The following is a 22,656-nucleotide window of genomic DNA, read 5'->3' as shown; positions in this document are numbered from 1 at the left end:
TATCTTTAAGCTCTAGTTCAGTTCTTTCCTGTGGAAAAGATCATCTCAAATAGCTATCCTTTGGAGCTTTATTATGTGAAAACCCAAACCCAAGAAATTTTAGAATGTAGTGATTCAATCTCAGTCACTTTTCAGCCATTAGTTTAAATTTTACATTTTACATTATTGATTATATTTTCATTATCAGAGTCATTTTTTTAAAAGATTTATTCAGTTTATTACAAAGTCAGATATACAGAGAGGAGGAGAGACAGAGAGGAAGATCTTCCGTCCGATGATTCACTCCCCAAGTGAGCCACAACAGGCCGGTGCGCGCCAGTCCGAAGCCGGGAACCAGGAATCTCTTCCAGGTCTCCCACACGGGTGACAGGGTCCCAATGCATTGGGCCGTCCTCGACTGCTTTCCCAGGCCACAAGCAGGGAGCTGGATGGGAAGTGGAGCTGCCGGGATTAGAACCGGCGCCGATATGGGATCCCGGGGCGTTCAAAGCGAGGACTTTAGCTGCTAGGCAATGGTGCCGGGCCTGCAGAGTCATTTTTGATTTAAAAAAAGGCTTAATGTAGAAGGTTTATCCTTTAATTATTTATATGATTAAATGTTCAGAGTGAAATACATGTCTCTATAATAATTTGATAATTATAACATTAACTAGTTGCCTTAAGTGTGTGTGGGGGTGTGGGTGTATGTGTGTGTTTAGTTGGGAGAGCAGAAAGGAATTGAAGTGAAAGAAAGGGTAGTTAAACATGCAATTTTCAAATTTACCACAAAAAATATTATTTCTAACAAGGCTGTTAATGGTGGTAAGTTATCATGATGCCTGTGTGTTTAAGTTGATTTAGAATTGGAGACTTGGTATTCATTTCATGTGAGTTTTTTCTATGAAAGTTTTTCTTTATGAATGATTTATTTTAGAACAACAGGGAAAGGTAAAATGTCTTAGGAAAGGACAATGAGAGAGATACTGTTGTCAAATTTGCTAAACAAGTGCAATAGTAATAACTTCAAAATGGATTATTGGGCCCAATGTGTTAGTGTAGTGGTTAAAGTCCTTGCCTTGAATGGGCTGGGATCCCATGTGGGCACCAGTTCTAATTACTGCCAGACCCACTTCCCATCCAGCTCCCTGCCTATGGCCTGGGAAAGCAGTTGAGGATGGCCCAAAGCTTTGGGACCCTGCACCTGTTGCGGTCACTTGAGGAATGAACCATCAGATGGAAGATCTTCCTCTGTCTCTCCTCCTCTCTGTAATCTTCCCAATAAAAATAAATAAATCTTTAAAAAATGAATTCTGGCATTTCCTTGTGAGAAGAACACCCTATCATCTACTTTAAAATTCCAGTTACAACAAAAAGAGAAATAAGACATATTACATGATCAATATTTAGTTAGTACACAAGTAAAATGGTCTCCAAACACATTTTTGTATCACTTTTTTGTTTGTTTCTAGGGAAGGGGAATTTATATATAGTGAAAATGAAAGGTAGTTTATAATTCCCGGAGAATCTTTTGGAGTATTATGACAGTCATCATTTATTCTACAACTTGAAGTGAGCAAAGTCTTGATTTGCATAGTTCTAGATAACTATGTTTTAAAAAATTTTAACCCTCCATGTCAAAAATGAGTAATATGAAAAATAGTATTAGAGTATCCTAAGATTTTTCCTTCCCCCAAGCAAAAATAGGTCAGCAGAGGGAAGAATGATGGGAAATCAATAGGAAAGAGTCGTTTGAAACCTGAAGGCTGAGTCCTCAAGGATGGAATTATTCTAACTTGGTGAGAGTTACATGCTGTGTTACAGAGAGACATTTAGAGATGAGATCTGATGTACCATAATATAACAGGTTGTATAGGTTTAACTGCTGTCACTGTGGGAACAAGAAATATTTAGGGCTTATAATAAATTGTGATCTGGGGGTCTTAGACAAGACAAAGCAATGCTGCCACAGGATGGACAGAGGGAAGAGCATACTTCGGTCTATGTCTTTCTTGGACTGGTCACAACACATAGGCATTCATCTTATTCTACTGGCATTTGAACCTCACAAGCCATCTGTGAATTCACTGAGATGGTGAAAAGCAGTATTCTCAATGTTTAACATGAGACACTGTCTGTGCTCACTTAAAAGCTGTTGGACACATAGCAAAACAGCTATTCAGTGACTATGAGAAAAGATGATAATGAGAAATCTAGTTTTCCTATTTAATTTTTAGTGCTATTAGGTTTTAGAATAATTTACTGCAACCATCTTAATTATCTAACAGCATCTTAAATTATTTCATCTGTTTTAGGGGGATAAATACTATTTTCAGGACATCAATATTTCGTGAAAAAAATCAATTTGAAACGATGGCTTTCAAATTTTAGAAATGATGGTAACTTGTATTTAACTGCGATAATTAAAGCCTTTGGGATATTCTTATATTTACTGAAGCATCTTGAGACACTAACAAAGTTAACTTTGTATAGGAATGTACAGGCCATCTTCTGCTTTCCTGTACCATTAGCAGGGTGCTGGATTGGAAGAGGAACACTTGGGACTTGAAGCAGTGCCCTGGGATACTGCCGTTGCAAACAGTGACTCAATCCAAGCAGTGCCCTGGGATACCGCCATTTGCAAACAGTGGCTCAACCCAAGCAGTGCCCTGGGATACTGCCATTGCAAACAGTGGCTCAACCCAAGCAGTGCCCTGGGATACTGCCATTGCAAACAGTGGCTCAACTCAAGCGCCGCAACACGAGCCCCTGAAGGATTCACTTCATGTTTCATGTTAGAAATTGGTAGTTTTTATTTTACTAAATTGTATGTATATTCTGGCTTTCATTTTTTTTCTATAAACATTTAATGCAAGTGGAGATAAATTTTGCTGAGGAAAGGTACAGACTTAAGAAATTCTGAAATTTTGTAAAAATTCGGTTTTTTTCTTTTAATTATTTATTATTTTTACTTCATTAATTACATTGTATTATGTGACACAGTTACATAGGTACTTGGGTTCTCCCCACCCCTCCCCAAACCCTCCCACCATGGTGGATTCCTCCACCTTGTTGCATAACCACAGCTCAAGTTCAGTTGAGATTCCCCCACTGCAAGCATATACCAAACATAGAGTCCAGCATCTTATTGTCCAGTCAAGTTCAACGGCTTCTTAGGTATACCCTCTCTGGTCTGAAGACAGAGCCAGCAGAGTATCATCCCAATCAATTGAAAGCTCCAACATACCATCAGCAAAAATTTACATCATTATGGAATTAATTGACATAGTAATGAATAACCAATATGTTAAAAGTAAATGCGAGTTCCTAGCCACCTTCTGTGACCACCTCACCTACACTTCAATTTTAGTTTATACACAACATATAACATTCATAACATAACATGTTGTACATAACATCATATCATCTTAAATTAAGGCAAACATGTGGTATATAACCTTTTGGGATTGGCTCATTTCCCTTAGCATGATGGTTTCCAGTTTGGCCCATTTGGCCACAAAGAACTGCATTTTGTTTTTTTTTAATAGCTGAGTAGTATTCCATGGAGTAGATGAACCATAGCTTTCTTATCCAATTCTCTGTTGATGGGCAGCCAAATAATCTTTGACAAAAAGACAAACGACAGTCCAGGCAAGTGGGAAGGTCTGTTCAATAAATGCTGTTGGGACAACTGGTTAATAGCCTGCAGAAACCAAAAGATAGATCCACATCTCTCACCATACACTAAGATCAGATCTAAATGGATAACAGATCTAAACCTACATCCAGAAACCTTCAAACTTTTGGAAGAAAATGTTGGAAACACACTGCAACACTTAGGGGTAGGCCCTCACTTCCTAAAAAAGACTCCAAAAGCAGTAGAAATTGAGACCAAAATAAACAATTGGGACCTCATCAAACTAAGAAGCTTCTGTACAGCTAGAGAAACAATCAACAAAGTAAAAAGGCAACCCACAGAATGGGAGAAGATCTTCGCACACGACATAGGTGATAGAGGGCTGATCTCCAGAATATACAAAGAGCTACAAAAATTGTTAATGTGTTTCTCCCTGTTATTAGTTTCCTAAAAGGTTAATTTCACCATTGGTTAAAGTTTAGCTGTTAGCTGTTATGGCCCTGAAAGAATTCCTTAGGAAATTCTTCCACTGAAAGATAATGGGAACTCCCAAACCATTCAATAATTATTTTCAGGTACTTGTGTTGTATTTCTAGGTTTTGAGGCCAAATATTTTATTTACTAGGTTCTTGCCTCTTATTTAAAAGCATTTTAAGCACAGGCACTGACAGAGCTTGAGCAAGTGGTAAAACTTATTCCGAGGGTTATGAATATAGATATATGTATACCATGTCCAGGGAGAGTAGGCCAAAGGGGAAAGAGTAAGGGAGACAGATTACCACCTTCTGTTCAGAGTAAATCTGTGTGAAGCAAGCAAGCAAGCAGGTTGGAGGCACACAAGTAACACAAGAGGCCCTCCCCATCATGGACTTTTATGGGGGTTTGAGAGAAGAATGGGTACACAGTGTAGCATTGCCCACCCCACCTCCCCCCTCCTCCACCCTCCAGGTGATGATAGGAGAGCTTCAGTTGACTCTCAGGCCAGCAGAAAATATTACATAGAGGGGTAAACATCATGTGACCCACAGGTGAGCAAAAGGATTACGTAGGCGGGTGATGTGTGGCTTCCAAGCTTGTTACTCTTCACTAGCTGCCAAAGACCATATCACTGATGGCCTTCAAAATATGGAAAGAAACATTTCTTTATCTTTTCCTCCACATCTGTTGATAAGAGATACAAATCTAGTCTTCCATATTCACCATAAGTGAGTGCTACCTAACACACTCCCTTAATTCTTTCCTGCAAATTTTCAGGGGCTCACTGGATAAGAAGGTAAAAATCGGGGAGGGTATTGTGGCACAGTAAATGAAGTTGCTGCTTGGAATACCCCGTGTCAGACTGCTGATTCCCCAGGCCTGGCTCCTCTGCTTTCAATCCTGCTTCCTGCTAAGGAGCCTGGGAAGGCAGCAGATGATAATTCAAGTTCTTAGGTCCTTGCCACTTAGATGGGAGACTCAAGTGGAGTTCCATGCTCCTGGCTTGGCTTGACTTGACCCAGCCCCATCTATTGCTGATAACTAGGGAGTGACTCAGAGGATGGAAGATGGATTTCTCTTCCCTGGCCCTTTCTCATTTCTTCTCTCTGTTTCTCCCTCTTTCTGTCATTCTACCTTTTGAGTGAATGAATGAACATTTTTTTTTTCACAGCTCCCAAGCTGATTTTTAAATCAACTCCTCATGTGTTATTCTTAGTTTCCTATGTTCTGCACTAGAGCCCATTAGGCAGTTCATCACACCCTCTCTCTTAAAGGCATGGCTGTATTATTGTTTATCTTACGCGGCCATTAACTTTCACTTACTTGAAAGGCAGTACTACAGAGAATGACACAAAGTTAGTTCCCATCTACTGGTTCACTCTCTGAATGGCCACAGTGTCTGTGGCTGGGCCAGTCCAAAACTAGGGGCTTCATCCAAGTCTCCCACATGGGTGATGGGGGCCCAGGCACTTGTGTCATCTTCTCCTGATATGGCAGCTGCATTAGTAAGAAGCTGTATCAGAAATGGAGCAATAGGCACTTGAACCAGTGCTTGTGAGGGATGCTGGCATCAAAGGCAGTGGGTCAACCTGCTGTGCCACAGTGCCAACCTCTATTGGTATATTTCCCCCTTGGCTTACATGTAGTCATAGCCTCATGATCTTCCTCTTAATTTCCCAGCCAGACCTTCTCAATATCTTTTGTGATTTCTTCATCCTGTGATCTAGGATGTGGAGTTTCGAGTTTATATAAGTCTTGTTTCTTCAGCTCTTCATGGTCTTTGATAAATGTTGTCTACTGATTATATAATTCATAATGTGGTATTCAAAATTTTCCAGCAGTTCCACCTTTTCAATATCACATTTGTCTATGCTTTTTCTCTTGCCTAAGATACAGTGAGAATTTCCTGAGTGTTGTCTCACAGATAGCTCTTTTCTACCTCCTGTTTGTTGTCTTTAGGACATTTTAAAAAATGAACATCTCAGTATCACAGGCTGCTAGTCCAGTCCTTCAGTGGATTCCAATTGTTGTGTGAGTTACAAATTACCAGTCTTTGGTATGACTCCTATATTCCTGCAGAGACCATCCTAATTGCGTTATTGCATGATTTTTTTAAAATGACTTAAACAAAGTTGAGAAAAGATCTTTCAGACAAGCATTTGGAACTTCTGCTGCTGTCTTCTTGGACATTTAACAGGAAGAGGTTTGCAGATTGAGCAGCTGAGACTCGAAGCAGTAGCCATATGATTGCTGGCATTGCAAATGGTGGCTCAATCTACTACACCAGAATGTTGGCCTCAATTTTGTGTGTTTGTTGAGTGTTCAAACAGTGCTGCGGGTCCATCAGAATTACCTTTTACCTTTTGTTCAGTGTGAGCTGGGCACCTAGCTGCCAAGTAAAGTACTACATTTTCTCCTTTGTGGCAAGGGGTACTAAGTAATTCATAGTGACATGGCTTGTCAGCATAAGGGATAAGTACAGATTTGTGAGAGCGTATCATTCAAAGCTAGGTGAAATAATAATCACTCACTCACTGGAATTTTCCTTTTGATTACCTGGAATTCCAACAGGGAGGCAGTGAATTAATCATCTGGGACCAAGAAGATAATATATAACAGGGAAACAAAGTAAAAAAATGGATTATCCTATCCAGGGAGCCATAACATTAGTCCTGGACTATAATTTGAGACCCTCGTGTTAAACATAAGAAAGAAAGGCTTCTGATTTAATTAAGTCAATATCATTTTATTGCAATACCAAAAATTACATGCTCCCTAGTTAGAAGAAAAAAAGCTATTCATGTAAGATTTTAGAGAGAAAATGAAACCAGTGTGTTGGTTCCACAGAGGAAAAGCCAGTCTGAGATGCCAAGTCTCATTGGCTGACTTTCTAGAATGTAAGGATTTTGTGAATCGTTGTGTCTGGGAGCTGATATCATAACATTTAGAGAAAATTTGTATTAATTAAAGATTATATAATCACTTGGCATTTAGAATTCTATTTGTTATATGTATTGTTAAAGTTCATGCTAGTGAGTCCTGGAGCAGATACTTCAAAACAAGTATTTTAAATTTTAAAATTTATGTTGTTTTGGACCTCACATGATAGCTTATTGACTAACTTCTTATTTGCATGCTCGGGAGTCCATATGGGCACTGGTTCATGTCCCAGCTGCTCCACTTTGCATCCAACACTCTGATTGTGGCCTGGAAAAGCGATAGAGGAGGGCCCAAAGTGTTGGGATCCTGCACCCACGTGGAAGACCTAGAAGAGGCTCCTGACTTCAAATTTGCTTAGCTCTGGCCATTTTGGGCACTTGGGAGTGAATCAGCAGGTGGAAAATCTTTCCATATTTTCTTTTCTCTGTAAATCTGCCTTTCTAATAATACATAAATGAATCTTTAAAAATGTTATGTTTTTAATGTATCACTTCTAAGTTAGGTAAAGAGATCTTATAATTATATGAATATCTAATCAGTAATACACATAAAATTACCTGGAGAATGTTAAATCACAATGAATTCTACACTGTTTTATTTATTGCTTTTGTAGCAAAGACATGTTACAATTCTAAGAAACGATTCATTTTGAACGTAGATTACAGCAAGAACAGGAAAATGTTAGATTATTCAATTAAATGATTTTAGATGGACAACTTGGAGTTGAGTATTTATAGAGGGAAAAAATCCTTACGTAACTTTTTTTTTTTACTTTTCTCTTTTACCTGTCAGTTTTTTACACACTGCAGTAGGAAATTTTGAAAATAGGCTATGTAAACTATGTATCACATTGCACTTGCAATGACTATCTTGTCTCTCTTTTATGGCACACATTGCAAGTAATGGAATAACCAGTGAGGCCTTTCTTTGCTTTACTTACTAAACCTAAGCAAGCACAGCAGTTTAACAAGCAGCTCTGTTAAGCTCAACCTCGGGCTTTCCTTTCAGATAGCTGTTAGAGAGAAAGACTACAAATATTAATGATTTTGTCCCCTATTGTGACCTTTCACAATGCCCTTATGCTAATTTCACAGCAATGTTAATCAAGGCTCTTTGTTACTACCCTTTATCAGTTTTTTTTTTACAGTGTCCAGAATCACTGCTTTCCCTTAACTACCTTTACACTTCACTCTAAAAGGTAGACTTCCAACATTTTTAACCACCCTCACAGCTGGATGTGAACATATAAGAGAGTTTAACAGTAGAGCACAAGCAGATGCTTTTCTGTTTAAAATTTAGAAGAATATATTTGAGGGCCCAGCCTGATAGCCTAGTAGATAAATCCTCACCTTGCATGCACCAGGCTTCCATATGGGTCCTGCTTTCTGTCCTGACTGCTCCACTTCCTATCTAACTCCCTGCTTCTGTCCTGGGAAAGCAGTGGAGGACGGCCCAAAGCCTTGAGACCCTACACCCATGTGGGAAAGCCTAAAGAAGCTCTTGGCTCCTGGTGTCTGATCAGCTCACCTCCACCCTTTGCGGCCTCTTGGGAAGTGAAACTGCAGATGGAAGATCTTTTTATTTTCTCCAAGATTAGAAGAAAGTCATAAACATAGCATGTAGGCAGTTTATTCTTGTGAGAAAATTGTCAAGTAGAATGCTGTTTAAAAAAATTTGTCTTTATTAAAAGATTTATTTTCATTACAAAGTCAGATATACAGAGAGGAGGAGAGACAGGAAGGTCTTCCATCTGATGATTCACTCCCCAAGTGAGCGCAACGGGCAGTGCTTTGCCGATTTGAAGCCAGGAGCCAGGAGCTTCTTCCAGGTCTCCCACATGGGTTCAGGGTCCCAAGGCTTTGGGCCATCCTTGACTGCTTTCCCAGGCCACAAGCAGGGAGCTGAATGGGAAGTGGAGCTGCCGGAATTAGAACCAGCGCCCATATTGGATCCTGGCTCATTCAAGGCAAGGACTTTAGCCGCTAGGCCACAGCGCCGGGCCCATGTGTTACTTATATTTTTATTAGACTTACATCTTGGTTAATCCTTGGTATTTTAAATGTATCTCTGTACAAATCATATTTAGTGGTTGCTTGAGGTCTTGTGTGTGTGTGTATGTGTATATGTACACACTCAACTTTCTGGTATCCTCATTTAAACAATTTGAATGAAGTATGAAAATCTTACCTTCTTTTACTTCCCCTTACTTGCCACTCACTAATGAATATCTTGCAGGTTTTTTACAAAATGTTTGTCATAATAATTTTAAAATAAGTCTGATCTTTGTAACATCAAGTAGCTATATTCATGTAGTTACTGAATGTTTGCTGGAGGGAAAAGCCAATATTTTCCTTCACTTACATATAGAAATAATCTAATCTATGAAGATTATCTCATATCTTTAAGTCAAACAGCCTATTATATTTAACTTATGAAATAGTAATATTATCATTGACATAATGTTCTAATTTACTCTGCTATACTTATCAGAAAGCAAGAATTTTTGTTTTTTTGCATCAATTTTTCTTTTATCTTCAAAAACTAGATAAGCCCTATTGCTTTCCATAGTTTTATTTTTTCAAAAACATTTTGCCAGAAAAGATTACTCTTTATTTGCAGAAACTAATACATTTTATTGTCCCAAATTTATATGCAAATAATTGAACTAATGAAAAATTTCTCTTTCATCTGGAAACAGAATGGTGTTGAAGAACTTGACGACGCCCTTGCATCTGTATTCAAGCATGAGATGCCATATTATGAGTTCTGGCCTCTTCAAACTAAGCCCTGTCCTCAAGATCAATGTGAGTATCTTCTGACTGCATCACTTATTTCCAATACAATAAATTTCAACCTAAAAATATAGCTAGCTTCATTGATGAGTAAATGTTTTTGACAGCTCCTAATTCCTGGTGAAAGGGTCCACTCACACAAATTTGGATAGGTCCCTTTGCTTACTTATTATTATTACAAGCACTAAAAATGTCCATAACATTTGAAGTTAACAAATACAATGCCTCATTTTTATTCTAAGGAAATGTCTAGATAAGCAATTTTGTGAACATAATAGTTTTGTAAAATTATCAACAAATTAGGAAATAACCTAAACTTCCCAAGCTGTGTAATAGATGGCATCCATTTTAGAATATTCATTAACGCAAATGTCAAAAATTTTGTTTACATTTACTTTTTGACTAAGTTATGGTTTTATATTTAAGTAATTAAATAAAAGCAGACTATGTAGCAGTTGTTAGTGTTCCTATGCTTCAAAAGGATACAAATCAAATAACGTGTTTATATATCTAGATTGATGGTCTAGGTGTATGTACGATGAATATTTAGGAGTTATTGTGGAAAATGAAATATCAAGGTTTATTTAGTTAACTATGTTTGTATTTTCTAAAAGGACTTCATTAAATTATAAAATATCAGGGAAAGTACCCTTGGGTGATATTAATGAAAAATTACTTTTCAACATATTCTTGTGAACTCTGAAATGTTAGGTGGAAATAGTTTTGAGGTATGGTACTAAGGAGTATAAGTGTAGTGTTGTCACATAAGGGCTAATGAACATGGTTGTTGTTTATAAGGGTTTCTGTTCCATGTAAAACAGCATGATCATCAGCATGGCTGAATAATGCCAGTGGTAATAATAGTGTTGCAGGCCTTAGGTATGGACGATAGTGACTAAACCAGCAACAAAATGTATTGTGAGTTTCTATTGAGTGTAAGAGTCAATAGTATATAATGCTAATTTTGAATAAGTAATCTTGTGAAATCCGTGAACATTCATTTTTGTTTTATATATACAATTTGTATTTCACTTACAAAATTAGCTTTTAATTAAAAATTGAAAAGTAGCGTGATGTGATTCCTCACTTGAGACATTTATAATTTAATTGAAAATCGAGAAATAGATGCATAATAATAGAACCAATGTAGTAAAGTTCATGGAAGCAATTTTTTCTTGTCAACATTTTAGAGGAAAAACACATTATTTCCCAAGATGTGCTTCCTAAAAAAGATGAGACTTTTCTAAGGTCCTTTAAAAAGATCATCTGTTTAGCAGTCTATAATGAACATATCTAAAAAGAAGAGTGACAGAGAGAGAGATTAGAGAAAGAGAACTCCCATCTCCTGATTTACTCACCAAGTGCCCACAATAGCCAGAGTGGGGTCAAGCTGAACTGGCTGGGACCCATGAACATCACCTTGGTCTCCTATTTGGATGACAGGAACACAAATACTTGGGTTGTCATCTACAGCCCCCAGGCAAATTAACAGAAAGATTAGTTAAAGACTGAGTTGCTGGCACATGAAGGTAGAGGCTTAAATGGTGGACCAAACTCCTACACCATCCCTAGTTCATAAAGAATGAGTAGGTTCCCAATGAGTGGAAAGAAAGAAATACAGAAATTCTAGGCAAGACAAAGTCCAGCAAAGGTATGCAGAAGATAGCATGTCACAATTTGTGCAGTTTGTCTCAGCGTCTTATTTGTTTAGGTTTCTGGAGTCAGAATTGGGGGAGCATGCAAAGGTTTGGGTCTTTCACTTCTATTGGTGAACAATTCCAGACACATTCAAAAGTGCTTGTTGCTAATCCTTAACCAGTATCCCATATGGGTGCTGGTTCGTGTCCCTGTTGTTCCACTTCCAATACAGCTACCTGCTTATGACTTGAGAAAGGAGTAGAAGATGGGCCAAGTCTTCAGGCCTATGTCATCAGACCTGGCAGAAGCTCCAGGCTTTGGCTTCAGATTAGATCACCTCAGTCCGGCCGTTGTGATCATTTGGGAGTAAACCAGCAGGTGGAAAATCTCTCCCTGTCACATTTCCTACCTCACTCTCCCTCTTTCTTCCTTCCTCATTCCCTCCCCCTTCTCTCTGTAATTCTGTCTTTCAAATAAAAATACATCTCTTAAAAAGGATTATCTGTTTATAATGAACAGCAATGTATTTTATTTTTAAAAATTTACTCATATATTTGAAAGAGAGGCAGAGATCTCCCACACACTGGGTCTTTCCCAAATGTCAATAACAACTCGTTTGAACAGGCTGAAACAGGGAGATGGAACTCAGGTTTCTCACGAGGATGGCAGAGATCCAACTACTTGTTCCATTATATGCTGCTAGGGTGCTCAGTAGCTGGGAGCTAGAACCAGGAGCAGTGACAGAACTTCAACCCAGGCATTCTGAATTGGGATGTGGGCATCTCAATTAGTGTTCCTCCCACAATGCCAAATGTACACCTGATTAGCAATATTTTAATCAGGAGAAGGACAATGTGTGGTTATCATGGACATGTGAAGGTATTAACTCAGAAAGATATCTCCAAAAATGTGAATTGTGTAACATGTTGCAGAATATACAACACCTATGCAGGGGTTCTAAGATTGTGTTATACATGTAATATGTCTGCATCCACACACACATACACACAAAGAGTCATTTGCTGAGTACTAAATTTGAGTTGTCATTTGTATACTATCAAATAATTTACATATGCGGAAAGAGTAATATAAAAAGCCTTGTACTGGCCATTTAGCTTTTTACATATTCACGTTTTGCCACATTTGCTTAAGATCTTTTTTAAAACCAAAATCTTTTTAAAATCTAGGTAAATTTCTTTTTTCTGTATGTGATTTCATATACTTGATAAATAGCTGTTCCTATACTTAAATATCTTCAGAAAAATTACTGTTGTCCTCTTATTCCATATGAGGGGCCTTCAAAAAAGTTGTGAAAAATGCATATCCCCCCAAAATTTTCATGAATTTCATTTTTTTAACCAAAATAAACCTATCTTTAATTTCTTTTTCCATGAAATTTTGGAGCAACCTTATATAATCCTGCATAATTCACATAGAATTTTTTTCTTCAAATTTTTTGAATATTTTTATATTTATCCACATTTGTAATTTTAGACATTGTTTCTAAATATTCTACAGAATCGGTTTGGTTACACCACAGTGTATATATTTTGTAATAGGTGGTGATCTTTCCAAATTTCTTATCATTGCAAGTAATGCTATACACTGAACAATACTTATATAAAATTTCTGAGGAGATAGAATTATATTAAAAACATTCATTTTTAAAACTTATTTTCCCTTTTACAATTTTGCAGACGTAGTGCTTCCTCCCTCTTTTCCTCCCCTCTCCTCCTCTCCCCCTCACTGTCCCTGTTTTGTAGTAAAATTCTCTATCAGGTATAGTCTTGACTTCAACTTTCTGCTCTTTTAGTGGGTCATGACACAGCTGGTTTAGACAGTGGTAGAAAGTTTAATATTTTGTTGTCTAGGTATATTTAGAAGCTTCACTTGGAGCCTACTTTTATTCAGTAGTAAAGATGAATTCTGTCGATTTTCTTTGATTCCTGGTACTCTGGTCTCCATTATTACATCCTTTATTTGTAAGATACAAGTGTGCTTGTTCATTTTTATTTTTTGTCTTGTATTTTGATGGAGGCTGTCTTATGTTAGAGTGAATATGATATTAGTTCTTATTTCTATGTGTCCTATGATTTTGTTAACATCAGAAATCTATTTTACAAATTATGCTTTGGAGATATTTCTAGCTGCTTCCTTTTAAAAGTGTTTACTTATTTTTGTGAATACCATAGTAACATAGAGGAAAGACATAGGGAGAGAGGAGAGAAGGGAAAAGGAGGTGCACACACACACACACACGTTAGAAATTTTGTGCCTTTTGTTTCACTCCCAGAATGGATGCAATAACTGGGCTTGGACCAGGATTAAGTTAAAAGCCAGGGACTTCATCTGGGTTTCCTATGTGAGTATCACAGGTCAAGCACTCAGACCATTCTGTATTGCTTTCTGAAGCATAGTAGTAGAAACTGAACAGAAATAGATGCCAGGATTCAAACATCTGTGCTGATATGGGATGCAAACATGGCAAGCAGTGGTTATTGAATTCCTTGCACCAAAATGCTAGCCTTCTTTCTTTCTCTGTGGAATAGTGCTAGTGCATAGGATCTGCCACAATTTTACAAAGAGAAATAAATGTGCAGTTACCCTATATTATCAGATCATTTATTGGATAACTGTGATACTACTTTTACCATATTCCATGTTTTGATATGTTGAGTTTTCATTTTCATTTACTTCATGACAAATTTCCATTACCACTTTAATTTCTTCAAATGACCCATTGTTGATTCTGGAGCACATAGTTTAGTCTCCATATGTTTATATGTGTTCTAGACTTTCTTTTATATTTGTTTCTAGCTTCTCTCCATTGTATTCAGAAACCATTCATGATGTCATAACCATTTTCTGAATTTGTTGAGTCTTGTTTCATGACCTAGTATTTTGGCCTACTGTGCACAAATGAAAGGAATTTACACACTGCAGCTATGGCATTATATTTCTGTAGATATCTATTAGGACCATTTGGTCTATGGTATAGATTTAGTATGGATTAGTGTCATTGTTTCTTTGTTCACTTTGTGTCCTTTACTGAAAGTTGGGTATTGATGTTTTTGTAATCAAGCTTATGTCTACCTTTAGATCCATTGACATTATCTTATAAACTCAGTGCCCTAGTATTAGGTGTATATATATTTGCTATAGTCACATCTTCTTGTTTAATTGATTCTTTAATCATAGCATAATGACATTGTTTCCTGTAACCATTTTAGTCTATAAGTCTATTTTGTCTGATGTGAGTATAGCTATTGTCATAACCCAAGCATTCTTGCATTGCCATAATATTGAACAGTGCATGTTCAGCAATCACATGGAACAGAATAGAAATGCCCAAAACTAATTTACATATATACAACCAATTAATCTCTGATAAATTCATTAAAATCATTCCTTGGAGAAAGAATATTCTCTTCAATAAATAGTACTAGAAGACTGAATTTCCATGCATAGAATCGTGACCCTCTAATTTACACACACAATAAAAATCAGCTCATAGATGATCCGAACTCTAAACCTAAAATCTGAAACCATCAGATTACAAGGGGAAAATATAGGAAAAGTACTACAAAACATTGGCCTAAGCTTTTTGAGTAGAAGCACAGGCAATAAAATCAAATATAGACAAAAGCCATTGCGTCAAGCTAAGAAGCTTATGCACAGCAAAGGAAATAATTAACAATGTGGTGAGGCAATCACCAGAATGGGAGAAAATATTTGTAAATTATGCATTGGATAAAGGATTATTTTCAGTATATGTATGTATATATATATACACATAAATATATGTCTTATATTTTATATAAAATATATGTGCTTTATAGATGTATTTTTTTAGGAATTCAGGAAACTAACACAGACAAAATAATTCAGTTAAGAGATAGGCAAAGGGTATTAACAGGGATTTTTCAAAGGACATAATACAAATGGCCAACAGAAACATGGAAAAATGCTTAGCATCATTAGCCATGAGGTAAATACAAATCAAACTTGGCAAATTCTGGTGAGCATGTGGAGAAAAAGTTATCCTTCTTCACTGTTGTTGGGGATGTAGGCTGGTACAACAACTACTGAAAATAGTGTGGAGATCTCTCAGAATATGAAAAAGTTCCTGTACTTCTATGTTTAAAGAAGCTCAATTCACAACAGTCAAGGTATGGAATCAACTTAGATGTCCACCAAATTGGCAACTGGTTGAGCAAAATGTATATCGTTGTATGTCTTTATATAGACAAATAAAAGGGGATGGAATTATTACTCAGCCATAAAAAAAATGGAAACTGAAAATGCTGGCATAGAGTTGGTGAGTTGATTTGGTGCTTTGTTCTTACTTTAGCTGCTGGTTATTATGAGTGTGATCATATCTCATAAAACTCACCTGATCACTATGTGCATTTCTTGGTGTGCATACTTTATCTCCATAACATAATTTTTAAAAATGCACAGTTTACTTCATCTATTTTTTTATCTGTGGGCAAAAGCTACCCTTAGGAAGAAGAACTTTTTGTTTGACAAATTTATTCTCTTTTCCTGGAAGGATTTCTACCAATAACTCCAAGTTTATTAGTTAAAGGCAACATAGTTAACCACAGAGTGAAAAATTACCAATTAGTATAGACTAGTATTATCTAAATCCCAAAATTAAAAGAAATCTTTATCGGAATAAGCAGATTCTTGGATTGTCATGATTTTGTCTTTCTTTTATTTCCTTCCTCTTGTTCATGGCATCTGCCATTGGCAGAATGAAAAACTGGCATGTGTGACTTCTGAATATGCTGCACTGAACTGTCTGTGCTCAAATAATCAAGGCACATATGTTCATCTTCTCTGGGCCAACATAAAAATATAGGTTTCTCAGTATCAACAGCAAAAAGCATCTGTAATTTTACCATAAGGTTAAGAAGAGAAATTTAATACTTGCCAGCTATCACATATAGCAGAAAACAAGCTCTCGTATATCCACTCATTTCTATAGAGAAAACACATACATGTGCTGTGTTTACACACTCTCTCTCTCTCTGTTTCTCTCTCTTTCTTCTCTCTCTCTCTCTCTCTCTCTCTCTCTCTCTCTCTCTCTCTCTCTCTCACACACACACACACACACACACACACACACACACACATTGGAAATAGGCTTATTAATGCTCACATTGAGTAAATTACAACCTAAGCAAAGCCTCTTACTTTTCCCATTATTTGTAATCTCATTCCCCAAATCCAGGGTTTCTGTTCTTAAAAGTCTTGACAGGTCCAGCAATCTCTCTCTGTCACCCTGCAACTTATCCACCCCCTAAACATCTCCCTTCACATTCTGAAAGGATTTATTTGCTTTCTGAATTCTGTCACAGCAAGTATTGTGATTTTTAAATATCTGCAGGTTTGAAGTGTCACTTTGCATTATTGTGAGAAAGAAAGGAAAGCAAAGGAAGGTGCAATAGAAAGTCCATGTCTGTAGGTACATATAGAGAAACAGAAAGGTAAGCTAGACAGATAGACAAACATATATCAAGGCAAGTGTTCATACCTATTTAGATCATGAATGTACGTATATCTATATATTTGCATAGGTAAATATATGCTATAAATATATTTGATGAGTTTGTATTTAGTAAAAATAAAATAAATGAATAGCATATGTATTACTAAGTCTTGGTAATTGGGTGTTTCTTTTTTTTTTAGGTTTTTTCTTTTTTTTTTTTTATTAATTATTTTGCGTTATGTGACAGTTTCATAGGCTCTGGGAATCTCCCCACCCTTCCAACTCCCCTTCCCCCTGGTGGATTCCTCCACCTTGATGCAGTATTACAGTTCAAATTCAATCAAGATTCTTTCCTTGCAAACATATACCAAGCATAGAGTCCAGCTACTTATTGTCCAGATGGGTTGAACAGTTTCTTGGGGAGACCATTTCTGGTCCGAAGTTAGAGCTGGTAGAATATCATCCCAGTCAATTAAGAGTCCCAATATAACATCAACAGCAATTTGCAATATTATGGAATTGACATGGTTTTGAGTAACCAGTATGTTAAAAAAAAAAAAAGCAAGTCCTAACCACAACCTATGATTAGCTCATTGACATTTCAATTTCAGTTTATATACAGGACCGGTTGCTATATACCTTAAAATGGCTATAAGGTACCATTCAGCTGTCTCGTGTCTATTTCATTTTAGTATTTAGCCATTTGTTGTGTTAGTATAATTTTGCTGATCTTGGCAGATTTTAGGATAATCTAGACTGGCTTGTAACTCTAACAAGACATTTGTCGACATTTAAGGTGCAGAACATTTTTTTAGGGGGGGGGTGTGCAGGAAAATCCTCAACACCATGGTGAGGAGTGACTAATCTTTATGTCCCACCAAGCGAGGCATGAGCCAATCCACGCCAGCTCTTTCCTGTCAGATTTCAAGCTCTACTTTCTGTTGTTTGTCTATTTATTTTAGCTTTTTTTAGTTTGTACGATTGTTTGTTTGTTGTGAGGGGTTTTCGGAGCGATCCTGATGGTCATTGCGAGGGAGGGTGGGGGTCCAGAGGTGGAGCCAGGCTCGGACCAGAGAAAGCTCTCCTCCCTGGTCCTGAAGGACATTTATTGTTCTTCTGTTTCTTCGGACCGCTCAGGGCTTCTGATTGTCTTTCCGATGACGTTGGCCTCCGCACAGTACTGTTTGGACTTCTTCCATCCCCTGTGGAAGCTCTGGTTGGGGGTGGGTGACCTCAGAGTACTCGGCCTCCGAGGACATCCAATTCCCTGTGCCCTCCTTGGCAGTTGGGATATAGTCCTTATTGTTCGTATTAATAGTTTGTGGTGAAGGTCTGGGAGTCTTCATGGTTGGGATCCAAGCCTCCTCCTTACCACCTGCTCCACTCTGGAGTGCCCCCCTGCTCCACGCACATGACTTCCTGTTAAGAGGTTGTCAGGATCGCACCCGATTCCCCCCTCATGCATTGGTATAGTAGTTTTACTGTTGTTTAGTGCCGCTTTGAGTCTGTTGTCTATGAATTACCAGATTTGATCTTGATAGGCTATATTGTACTTTTTTCTCACTCTTTTTATGGTCCTGAAAGACTCCCCTGCACTCCCTCCCCATTACAGGTTAACATAGCGTATTGAGGGTATAGTAGGTTTTACAGTTTTTCGATGTAGATCTTAAGTATTCTGACATTAATTGTTGGTTTATAGATTATATCGCATTATCTTATTGCATTGGATACAGGTTGTTAGAGATTGCAATAATATTACAATATACAGGTACTATCTTCCAAGTTGTCATCTTTTCATCTCAGATTAAGGCAAACATGTGGTATTTAACCTTTTGGGATTGATTCATTTCTGTTAGCATGATGGATTCCAGTCGGGCCCATTTGACCACAAAGAATTGCATTTCGTTTTTTTTTTTTTTTTGATAGCTGAGTAGTATTCCATAGAGTAGATGAACCATAGCTTTCTTAGCCAGTCTTCCGCTGATGAGCATTTTGGCTGCTTCCAGGTTTTTGCGATTGTAGATTGTGCTGCTATGAACATAGGCATGCATGTTGGTTTCTTGTGTAGGAGATGTTTTGGATATATCCCTAGGAGTGCTATTGCTGGATCATATGGTATGTTGATTTTCAGTTGTTTGAGTATTCGCCAAACTGATTCCCATAGAGGCTGTACAAGTCTGCAGTCCCACCAGCAGTGGAGAAGGGTTCCCTTTTCCCCACATCCTCACCAGCAAGTGTTGGTGGTATTATGTATGTGTGCCATCTTTACTGGAGTTAGGTGGTACCTCATTGTTGTCTTCATTTGGATTTCCCTTATTGCCAGGGAACTTGAGCATTTTCTCATATGCTTGTTTGCCATTTGGGTTTGTTCTTTTGTGAAGTGTTTGCCCATTTCCCGTGCCCATTTCTTGAGCAGTTTGTTCTGGTGTTTTGGTTTCTCTGGAGATCTTTGTATATTCTGGAGATTAGCCCTCTGTCTCCTATGTAGTGTGCAAAGATCTTCTCCCATTCTGTAGGTTGTTTTTTTACTTTGTTGATTGTTTCTCTAGCTGTACAGAAGCTTCTTGGTTTGATGAGGTTCCAATTGTTTATTTGGTCTCAATTTCTGCTGCTTTTGGAGTCTTTTTTAGGAAGTCAGGGCCTACCCCTAAGTGTTGCAGTGTGTTTCCAACATTTTCTTCCAAAAGTTTGAAGGTTTCTGGATATAGGTTTAGGTCTTTTATCCATTTAGATTCGATCTTGGTGTATGGTGAGAGATGTGGGTCTATCTTTTTGTTTCTGCAGGCTATCAACCAGTTGTCCCAACAGCATTTATTGAACAGACCTTTCCATTTGCTTGGATTGTTGTCTGTCTGTTTGTCAAAGAATAATTGACTGTATCTGTGTGGGTTTCCATCTGTTGTTTCTATTCTGTTCCACTGATCTTCCTCTCTATCTTTGTGCCAGTACCAGGCTGTTTTGATGACCACTGCCCTATAGTATGACCATAGATCCGGTACTGTGATTCCCCCTGTTAAGTTCCTGTTTTTCAGAGTGGTTCTAGCTATTCGTGGTTTTTTGTGTTTCCAGATGAATCTGTGTATCATTTTTTCCAGTTCAGTGAAGAATGCTGTGGGTAATATGATTGGGATTGCATTGAATGTATGTAAATTGGGTGTTTCTCTAAGGATCCTCCTATTCTGCTTTCATCTTGTGTCTATTTTACCTATAATACTGTTCCTGACGGGCATCTTGAGTAACACCAGTGGTACCCACCCCTTTATTGTTACAGTATTACCTATATTATCCTCCTCACCTTTGTTCATTTTTGTTTACCAACGTTGATATTATTGAAAGAATAAATCTGGTGCTGAAGAGTATAGGAAGTCCTTTAAATATAATAAATACCCCTTAATAGTGAAATTAAGCACCTTCGCCTGATCAACTGCTTTACTACCTGATGTCACACATTCTTTGAGCTGTGGGAGACACACATACAGGTCTATGAGCTCTCTGTAAGGCATGACCCAGCGTGGGGTAGTGCTTCATTCTTTGGGTTCAGCCTACCCTATCTGGTTTACTTTAGTTTTCCACATTTTCTGGTTCTTTCTAGGTTCTTAGTTTCATTGCTATCAAGCAACAGCAGAGACAGTTTTTCAAAGGAATATTTTTTTTTCATGAAAATAGAAGAAAAATAAAATTTCCTGCATTTAGTTTATCTTATTTTAACCATAGATTAGCTGCAATCAGAATATACTGTGTAAACATGATACTGCCCAGCTATTTAAGTGCCAAGTCACTATCTGAGCTTGATAGTGGAATGTACGTAGTAAACATATTCTAAAGCCATGAGATCTAACTTCAATGAATATCAATTCTAAGAACCATTCATTTTAATTCCACTTCCCTCTTTGCTACTCCAATCATGGGCTCTAAGTTTACATACTATTCATTGAGGCCTTGTGCTGTGCTACAATTTTGTCCTGCAGATTGACTCACTTTTTTATGTCATTCCTGGACTGCATTCCGAGATAAGAAGGTACTCCATAATGTGTCTTCAGATTCTCCTCCTCAGGAACCAGAGCATCTCACACCAACTTGCTGCTTGCATGTTGTGCTCTCACCCATTCTAATATTTAGTGCCTAAAATCCCTACCTCTCCCCACTGTGACCACACTTTCCTCCCTTTCTCTTTCTTACCCTCCTCTCTAAACTTTCTCTTCTGTTAGTGCTGCTACTAAATTTAGGATGGATTCTATCAGTAAACAATGATGCTGTGTGCTCTCTTCATTTTTTTCATGTTGTTTCTTAATTCATCACCCAGGTGCTTGCATATTAAATCATTTATCTTCCAAAATTCAATTTTGTAGTGTTACATAACTTCCATGTCTTCAATGTGCCATAACAAAATACAGAAATCTCAAAATTCAAAAGATATACATGCCCTCGAAGGTGTTCATATTACCCAAGAACAAGTAAGATTCACTTTCATCCTAGATTTCCTGGTATTTACTTATAACTGATAAGTAGAATAGGCAAGAAGGAATGATGGTCATAGAACCACGCTTTCTCCTTGCAGGATGGGTATGCCATTGGTTTCTAACCATGTACAACTTCTATTTTAAGTGAGGATACCTCAAACACAAAAGTGAGACATCTGGACTGCTTAAAATGAAGTTGATTCTCATTACTTGCAGTAGTTCTTTCCTTAAATGTATTTATTTGAAAGAGTCGGAGAGATTCAGAGACATCTATCAACTGGCTCACTTCCCAGATGGTCACAATGATTGGTGCTGGGCCAAATTGAAGCCAGGAGCTTAGTCAAGGTCTCCCAGGTGGGTAGCAGGGATCATCTTGCACTGCTTTTCCCAGACCATTAGCAGGAAATTGAATGGATTGCAGATAAGCCAGGACATGAATCTGTGCCCATATGGCAAGCCTGCATTGCAGACATTGGCTGCACTTGCTATGCCACCACATGAGCCCCTACAGTAGTTATTTTCTCTAAAATTATTGAATGAACAAATACCAAACTATTACTCCTCGAAGAGATGCCGTGTTAGATTGCAAGTATCTGGTTGCAGTATTTTCAGCAACCAATGAATATACAACTTTGAGATACATTTCTGCTTAAAGTATCTCCTTTAGTATGTACTAATTCACAGTGAATCCACCAATGAAAACATTATCACATGTGCATGCCAAATGAGATTTACCCAACAAAATTTATTTTCTCTGTAAGACTGATCAGCTTCTTTATGTTTGGGAGTACTAGACAGCAGTTTGCACTATACTAAGGAAGCATTCTAAACAGCTGTAACAATACCCAGAGAAAACTAAAAAATACAGCCCTATATGGATTGCAGCAAGGGGACTTGTTTACAGTGTTTACAGAGTTGAAGTAAGAATACAAAGCGTAACCTATTTGACCTAAACTGGGAATGTACACTCAGGCAGCTGCTATGCACATGCCTGAAAAAGACCAGTATTTTACCTTAAGTTTTAATACTTGAATTAGGAACAAATTTTAGTGAAAATAAATTTGCAAAATCAGAAGCTCCAAATAAGAATGATAAGTAATTATTTGTAACCCAGAATGTATTGGATCTGAATTTAATAGCTAGTTAATATCTAATTTCAAATCTTATTATCTTGAAGTAATGGCTGAGAATGTTGAAAACTCACAAGGTTCCAGTGACTTTTCCAAATTCTGCTCATGGAAA

General features: G+C 37.5%; 1 protein-coding gene across 2 annotated transcripts in view; it reads left to right on the top strand.

Moving 5' to 3' along the window:
* BANK1 (B cell scaffold protein with ankyrin repeats 1) overlaps positions 1-22,656 on the top strand; it is a 279,826-nt gene that overhangs the window by 95,841 nt on the left and 161,329 nt on the right. For both annotated transcript variants that reach the window (XM_058666993.1, XM_058666992.1), the window contains exon 6: positions 9,729-9,834. In XM_058666993.1, the coding sequence (XP_058522976.1) occupies positions 9,729-9,834 (106 nt within the window). The remainder of the gene's footprint in view (positions 1-9,728; positions 9,835-22,656) is intronic.

Source organism: Ochotona princeps, chromosome 7, assembly GCF_030435755.1.
Source record: "Ochotona princeps isolate mOchPri1 chromosome 7, mOchPri1.hap1, whole genome shotgun sequence".
Lineage (NCBI taxonomy): Eukaryota > Metazoa > Chordata > Mammalia > Lagomorpha > Ochotonidae > Ochotona > Ochotona princeps.
The sequence above is the reverse complement of the archived record's forward strand: the minus strand, read 5'-3'. Positions and strand labels throughout refer to the sequence as shown.